The following is an 8,687-nucleotide window of genomic DNA, read 5'->3' as shown; positions in this document are numbered from 1 at the left end:
CGTTCATTCGCGCAAATTATGAACGATAATAGTCGTTTAATTCGAAACTTTGATCGACGGTAATCAAAGATTTTTTAAAGCGTATATTTAGGTATATAAGTGTAAGGGCTGATTGTGCAAGTTTTTGTACAGGAATCTATAATATAATTTCGAAACTTTCAATCTTAATATTAAAAAAGAAAAAGGGAATTAATTTGTCGAAGCTTGTTAATTTGTTCATTCGCGCAAATTATATATGATAATAGCCGTTTAATTGAAACTTTGATCGACGGTAACGAAAGATTTTTTAAAGCGTATATTTGCAAGCCTCCTGCAACGTGGATAATTTCGAAACTTTTAATCCTTTATCTTATCTTTAAGAAAGAAAAAGAGAATTAATTTGTTAAAGCTTGTTAATTTTTTAAAACGGTATATTTAGATATATAAGAAGGCGTAAGGGCTGAGCATCGTGCAAGCCTCCTGCAACTTGAATAATTTCTTTTAATCTCGATATATCTTTAAGAAAGAAGAGGAAAAAGGGAATTAATTTGTTCATTCGCGCAAATTACGAATGATAATCGATCGATCAATGCGAAAGCGTGTTCAGTTTAATTTAAATTAAGAGATCCTCGGAACAAATCGTTCCAAAATTTCACGATGATAATAAAAAGTAGTATATCAGAATTGTCAATTCGAAAAGTAATTATCGATCAACTTGAAACAACTGGCTGGTAAGAATTATATTTATAACCTCGATAGTCCGTTCTTTTTTTTTTATATATTATCTTATCGTAAAACTTGCAATCTTTCCAGAAGGTGATGTTGGGGAAAAAATTCGTGTACGGTACGTAACTGTACTCGCGCACGCTATCGCGCAAACAGACGTTCGGAGATAAATTTGCAGGGGAAGGGGAGGAGGATTCATCCGTGGCTGGACGGGCAGAACGCGACATATAATCTGGCCAGGTGAAATACAGCTGTCAAATCGTTACATTGTAATTTCATGGTTAATCTGTTACGAGCTTTTTTTCCCCCCTCCCCCCTCCCTTCCCTCCTGTTTCCTTTGTGCTTCACGGCACCGCGCGAAACCCTGCACAGGCACCGTTCCTCTTTTCCGTTGTTTTTAATATCGAATCCCGTACGATCTCTCCTCTTCCTCAACGCGGTTGCGCAAAATCATGGGTACGCAATTTACGGTTTCGTCCTTTCTTCGAAGAGCGAGGATGCGCGCCGCAAGAGGCTTCGTAATTTCCGCTTAATCCTTACCTTCCAACGTGAAAATGTCTCCATCGGAGTGCCTGATGACCGAAAGCTCTTGACAACGAACAAACTCGAGAACGTTCAAGATGCCCGCGAGGACGAGGACTAGAAGACGCATCTTCTCCGCTGCATTCTGGAACAAAGTGGAGCGAATTATTGCAATTCTTTTTTTCACGTTGTACGCGAGAGAGAGAGTTTTCGAGAGGAGGAACGGTCTAAAGAAGATTGTTTACCTTCGAATATTTAATATCGTCAAAAGCTTTCGTTTCAAAAAAAGAAACTGACTTGTCTTTTTTCTTTTTTCAAGCGTGTAATTGTCACAAGAATCGTCCAAGATTAAGGATCCTCGAGGAACGTATGAATCGATCAAGATATTTCCTTTGAAAAAATTGAACAACTCTGCTCTGCCTCGTTGAATTTTGTTTCGCGATGATGCGTTTAAAGAATATATATATATATATATATATTGTTCTTCAAATGATCACAGTTTTCAAGTTTCGGCCGGATAATTAATCACGAGGATGATTCACATGATTCGGGTTTGGCTTTTGAAGGCGTAATCGCTCGAAATTAAAGTAATTACAAGGTTCGGGATAGAGTCGCGGTACGCCTCCGTTGACTAATATTAATAACGATAATTAATCAGCATTAAGAGGTTTGACGATCGAGCGAGTTGCTCCCTCGAGAACTGTTCCCTCGTCGTCTTTTGCAACTGTCCACGACTATTTAGAGATTAATCTCTTCTTCGATAAAGACTGTGCGCGCGGAGGGACTCCTCGCGCCGTTAAATCGTCGGCTGTCGGCGATTTTGCCCTGATAAAAAAATCACCCATGGTTCATCCGTTGGCAAATGTTAACCATTTGCTACATCGAGAATATTCTTCTGGTATCGTGGTGTTATAAACGGAAGTTCATTAGAAAGATTAATTTGTAAGAAACTTTTAAAGAAAAGAATATCATCGAATATAACTCGTTTCGATTTCGTTCGTTATATTTTTATTTCAAATAAAATTAATAATAAAATTAACAAATAATAAAATTTATTTTAATCATCATATATTTTTGCATTTGGAAAGGAAAGTAAAATTGTTTTAAAAACGGAGAAAAATAATAAAAAAAATCGCTGTTAATTAAAAAAGAAATGGAGATAAAATTTTTCCTCCATCTCGTTTTTCCTCATAGTCACAGAGAGTCAATAATATCTCCCCTAATATGACGGATCTTTGCGAAATTACTGTACTTGTATGGCAGCCTGTCCAGCGAGATATGCTGCTTCGGTGGTCGAAAAAAAAAAAAAAAGAAAAAAGAAAAGAAGAGAAAAAAAGCAAAAGATCGAGGAAGAATGTTGCAACGAGGTTGAAGGATCGCATCCCACCGCGTTTACGGTAAACTACGGGTGCACGAGGCGGGCATAAATTACACGTTCGATGCATGTCGCGAGCCGCGCATCAGCGCAACGTCGTGTGTCCAACGTTATGCACAATCGAGCCGATGGCACGCGTGAGATAAGGAGGGAACGATAATGGGAAAACGGCGTAAGAAGCGGCATAAGAAGAATTCCTCTCGATAAGAAAAACTCTTTTTCATACATTTGGCCGGATGCCGAGGATATCCGATCAAACCTCGATCTCGAACGATCTTCCTAGAAATGGTGAATGGTGGAAAAAGAAGGAATGTTTTTTTTTTTCCCCCCCCTCTCCTCTTCTCGCTGCTACTTTATAACATCGAATCAGCGGTTCTCAAAACGCACCGCGGATCGTCGCGATAAAACTATTTTTCAAAAGTTCGTCGTATCTTTCTTACGATCGATCGATCTCACGCAGCTCGAAATTTTTCGTATTTTTCGTAATTAACGAAGAAAAATAGATCGAGAGAATTGCGAGGAATTGAGAGTTAAATTAGTTAAATTAGGAATGTATATTATAGTTGAAAGGAAAAAAAAGGGGTGGTTGGATGAAGTAGCAGATGGCACTGGTACTGACAAAGGTATAAGAGGGTTTGATCCATCGTGTTGTATATACATATATATATATATCGAGCCTTATACCTTTCTTGGGGACACGGATGCTCCTCACGATCAAATTTAAATAGTTTGCGGGTAAAAAAGAAGTTTGGTCGGATGCTCGATGGTCGTTTGAAGAAACGGGCGCGTTCCTTCACCAATCGTTGTCCTCTCCCTTTTTAATTGCTTCCAAAATGAATAGCTTCTCTCACGGGTATCGCGATACCGGTTCCATCCACGGTTCTTTTTTTTTTTTTTTTTTTTTTTTTAAAACCTTTTCTTCCGTCCCGTACCAAAAATTTACGACGAGACATCTTGACGGACAATTTTTATCTAACTTCCTTTCGATATATCGGCGCGAGATTTAAATCTCGTTTAAAAACCTTAAAGGGGAAACTCGAGTCGGTGATGATAAAATTTCAAGTTAGGGAGACACGTGCGTGATTCGAAAACTTTTGCAGATATTAAAATTTTATCGCGCGTCCTCCGCGAGAAAAAGGATATATTTCCACACTTTATGCACACAATGTTTCGGATTGGTCTCGGTTGAATTGCCAACACGAGAGCCATTATGGTAAAATACGTTTCGGCTTAAGCCCGGAGTTACGCGGATGGCCGCCAGGTCAGAGGGCGTTATTTTACGCGACGGAGAAATTTACAGCCGATGCGTTTTACGTATCGAATGGTAGTTAGCGTGATATTTTTCTTCTCTCCCTCCTTTTTTTTTTTTTTCTTTATCCTCGGAAACGTCCTTCTCGAGCAACGCGAGTTTCATCGAAGGAATCAAAGCCGTCTTCGAAGCCGTACATATCACTTTTAATCGAATCCTCGTGAAAAGGAATCACGAGGAGGATCGAAGCAGTAATATATCTCGGCTAATAAATCAAAATTCGATCCTTCGGGACAGGGATCAATGTTAAACGTGATATTCGATCGAAGTTGGAACACGAAGGCGATCACGATTATTCTCTGAAATGGTGAGGTGGAAGAATGCTGATCTGTTCCTCTCGAGCACGGAGAGGGATATCTTAAACGAGATAATTTATCAAGCTAACAAGCTCGATACTTGTTTCCAAGTCGTATACTTGTATTTAACATTTTAACGTCGCGATTAATCACTGTATATATGTCGTTTTGAATATTGGACTTGGCCGCATAAAAAAAAATGGATCACTCAAGGGAACGTATTATTTAGAGCATCGGGAGGGGGAGGGAGACGGCTATTCGAAAATAAGCGCTCGTTACGCATTGCGCATCGTGTAAGATGCAAATCCTTTTTTTTTTTTTTTTTTTTTTTTTTTTTTTTTTTCTTTTTCTTTTTTTCTTCCTTTTCTTTTTTTCGTATCAACGTAGCTCGGTTTAAAGCCGCAACGGCGAAAAAGGTAAATTGAGGGTGTTCGATTTAATGCCCGTCCAGTTAACGGCTCCGTATAATTAGTTTCGTCGGACAAATTATACTTTTCATGATTTTCAACGAAACGATTACTTTCTCGTTACGCGATACGTATGGCCAACTTTTCCCCTCCCTTTTCCCTCTTGCTTCGAGATATACCCGGTATATATATATATATAATCGGTCGAGGGATGAAATTTCGACGATCGAAATGTCACAGATTCGATCCTTTGTTCGATTATATCGAAAAAATTACTCGTTATTTTCAATTTTATTAATCGTCGATACTTTCCGCGGTGGATAAGTCGTTTGACGACTTTGCGTGTTCGCGCGATGAATGCGAATTTTGAAATGCCTTTCGTCGAATATAAATATCTCGTTTAAAGCTATTTAAATGCGACATGGAAGGGGTCGAATGGAAGGGGTCGAACAATACTATGTATATATATATATGCGTGTGTAATAATAGAATTTATCTAATATTTTAATATCGGAAACTACTTTCGTTTTTTTCTCTTTTTTATCTCTTTTTTATTGATAAAGTTGAACGCGGAGAGACATTTTTTGAGAATATATATATATATTGAGAAATGAGTTCGTGTTTTGAAATTCAGTTACTCGAGGCTTCGAATTATTTATGACTCGCATAATTCGTGTCGAGGAATGATCGCTCCCGTAAATCATCCAAAAATCAACGTTCTTCGTGAATTTTTTATTATTTTTTCCCCCTCTTCTTCTCCAGGGAATTTTTGATTACACCGCGGGTATTAATAATAATAATAATAATAATTCATTCATTCCCGAAACATCGATTATAGTAAATCTTGAGAAAAACGTTTTATTAAAATTATTATTCACCCATGTTTTTTCCTTTCCCTTCCCCCTTTTAATCAACCAAGGAATCGCGAGTGTGTCCGAGTTTCTTTTCGATTTAATAGCCGCCATTAATCACACGATGATAATTTCTCCCCTGAAATTAATTCGCAACCACCGAATGAATTCGCGACATTGTTACGCAATTAACCTCCTCTCCTCGCAATAAACTCTTTATAAAAACTGCTCGCCGCGCCAATGATATATTCCCCGTTTACAATGCTGGTTTAGTAACGAGGTTACCCTTAATAAATGAATAATTATCACGCCATGATAAATTTATAGGAAGTTGCTCGACGATACTCGAGCCATGCATCAAATATAATCAATCGATTATATTTCAATTATATCCGTGTACCGTTCTCCCGAATCAAGCTTTCTTTCCTTTATTATTAATCTCCCCTCTTCTTGCTCCATGATTTATGGACACGATTTTATAATAATTTCATCATCAACTTTAAGTCATCTTAGAAGATAACTTCCAATCTTGAAATTAACCAATCCTCTTTCTTTCTTTCTTTCTCTCTCTCTCTCGAGAGAGGGAGAGAGGGAGAAAGAGAGAGATGCACCGATTTCTAAAGCAGGGACAATTTAATTTCAAGACGTACGTGGACAAATTGTCCACGATACAAGATAAGAAACGCGTGCAATTAGCCTGCATTTTCACGGACACGCGTCACCCGATCGCGATCGAGCACGTTCGAGCTCGGGCGCGTGCATTTCCGTCTTATAATTTCGAAATTATGCAAAGGGAAAGGGTGAGCGTGGTGGACGAGGAGAGAGGATCGCGGCACGAGATGGTACGTGACCGATTATCGACCGGAATGTCGCGTTCTGTGTCAAGGTGGATGCCGGTAGAGATTGCATCTCCCTCACGAATCACGCCTGGCAATACGGGATTTATCTCCCTTCTCGAATCTGTCAACTATCCGTTTCCTATCTATGCCCACCGTGCACGCTTCCTTCCCCGACTTTTTCCCCTCTCCTTCCTCGAGCGAAAGGGATTTGGTAAAAAAACGAGGCTACGTCTCTCTCTCTCTCTCTCTCTCTCAAAGAAGAAGAGATATATTTTTCTGATTTCTGACGCGGATTAAATTTTAATCAATTAACTTAACTCGATGTTTAAATTTAGTCGATGTACGATCGCCTTTCTCGATTTCGTGATCGTTTTTCTTTTCGGCTCGATTGGTGGTGATTAAAAATATCAACGCCATATGTCGCTGATAGACGCGTGCGTTTGTTACGTCGAGTTGAGAAGGAAGAGGAAGAGATAAAAAAAATTTCGCGCGTCACGCTTTTAAATCGGTCGCTCAAGAATCCAGAGAAAGAAATCCATCGATACGAGAGTGTTCAAAGAGTGGGGAGAATGAAAAAAGAGAAAGAGAAAGAGAAAAAGAAATGATCGTGAATCGACACGTTTTGCATCCCGCCTGTTTAACACCTGTTGGGGCTGGATGAAGATGTTTATTAAGAGGAGAAGTTCGACGCGTAATCGATGATACGTCTCTCGAAGGAATGGAACGTGGATCGTTTCGAAGCTATCATTTTCTTCTTTCTCTTCTTTTTTTTTTTCCTTTTGCAGTTATTCGTGTCGTTGAATGGCGCGCAATCAATCTCTAAATGGTTCTACGCGTTATAGAAAGAGAATTGGAAACGTGGGGATAATTCACGCGAAATTCCTATTTTGGCGAATGAACCGATTAATCAACGATAAACCTCCGCCATTATCAATCTTCGAAGACGGATCCTCGCGGATGAATCTCGCTCCGTCTTAATTATTTTTGAAAATTAAACGAGACATATCGCGCCGTGATTAATCGTCACAATTTCGCACAGTTTTGTAATTTTCTAATCGAGAACAAATATCGGTTAAACAGGACGTGTATCTTACTTTTTCATTTCGCTGAAATGGAATTATGGATCGTTAATAAAATTGAATTCCAAATTATTTCGACTTTGATATAATTTTATAGTTTCAACAACTTTCTATTATTTTCACACGTCATCTCATTCTCGTCTTTCTTCGTTGCTTTCATTTCTTCAGATCTATTTCCTTTCCAACGTTACCAATCATTAAGCCGAATTTTATCGCAGAAGTTAATTAGCCTGACATGTTTTCGCGTTTAATAATAATTTTATGAACATACGAGTTTTATTATAACCGAGCCTAAAGTGGATCACATATCATATATGCTCGATGTATGATACAAAAGTGAAATAATAAGATTTAGTGTAATGGAAATTTCAATTGATATAACGTCTTCTTTTCTTTTATAATTAATATCATTAACGATTTGTAAATATCTTATTATATAAAGAATCGAGTTATGGATAGTGGAACAAATAGAAAATCGAAATTACTTGATCCTCGATTTCAATCGAGCGATACTCGTTCCTTTTATTATATCAGACTCTTTGAGTAAGGGATGTAGAAAATTTGTGCTTTCTTCGAAATCTCATCTACAAGAAAAATGGACGAGAGATTAACACGATATTTCATTTTACGTTTCTATGTTTTTTTCTAGTTTTTTTTTTTTACAATTTCGTATAATTACAAGTTAATTATGAAATTTTTATTCGAATGGCACACGCCACGTATTTTTGTTATCGACGAGATACCGTTGTCGAAATAAACATTTTCTGACACAAAATGCTATAAAAATAACACCAACATTGGCTGGAATTTTAATATCTCTAAGATTTTAATCTCCAACTTTATTTGTTTTCGCGCAAACATTGCAAGTTTTTTTCTTCTTTTAACCCTGTCGATCGCTCGATAATCGCCATTAGAACGATTATCCCCCCCCCCCTTTTTCATTTATTTCACAAAGCAATTCCTTTTGATTCTCTCTTTCTCTCTCTCTCTTCATCCGTTAATGCGTTAAAGTATCGCGTTATCGGGGATATTATTAAAATACCGTTTCGCGGGAGTTGTTCAATCTTCCAGCCGTTAGTTTTTGCGATCGGCACGCATTATCGTGATTACATTTCCACCCGCTGATGTTAAATAATAGCGTGAAATCAGGCGGATCGCTTTTAAGCCATTCGTTGCTGCTGCGCTTCGACCACACTCCAACTGTCTTTTCTTTTACGTGACTCGTGGAAAAGTCTCGCTCGTGTACATTTCCTTTCTCGTCTCTAAATAATTGTTCACCAATTTTTATTTCCCGCGTTTCGAAC

The 8,687-nt window shown here is 38.1% G+C and overlaps 1 protein-coding gene across 1 annotated transcript in view; it reads right to left on the bottom strand.

Moving 5' to 3' along the window:
- Positions 1–8,687, bottom strand: part of LOC102672372 — a 60,599-nt gene that overhangs the window by 18,908 nt on the left and 33,004 nt on the right. The window contains exon 3 of the mRNA XM_031509531.1: positions 1,246–1,372. Coding sequence (XP_031365391.1) covers positions 1,246–1,357 — 112 coding nt within the window. The 5' untranslated portion in view covers positions 1,358–1,372. The remainder of the gene's footprint in view (positions 1–1,245; positions 1,373–8,687) is intronic.

The sequence above is a fragment of the Apis dorsata genome, unplaced genomic scaffold (genome assembly GCF_000469605.1).
Source record: "Apis dorsata unplaced genomic scaffold, Apis dorsata 1.3 scaffold_19, whole genome shotgun sequence".
NCBI lineage: Eukaryota > Metazoa > Arthropoda > Insecta > Hymenoptera > Apidae > Apis > Apis dorsata.
The sequence above is the reverse complement of the archived record's forward strand: the minus strand, read 5'-3'. Positions and strand labels throughout refer to the sequence as shown.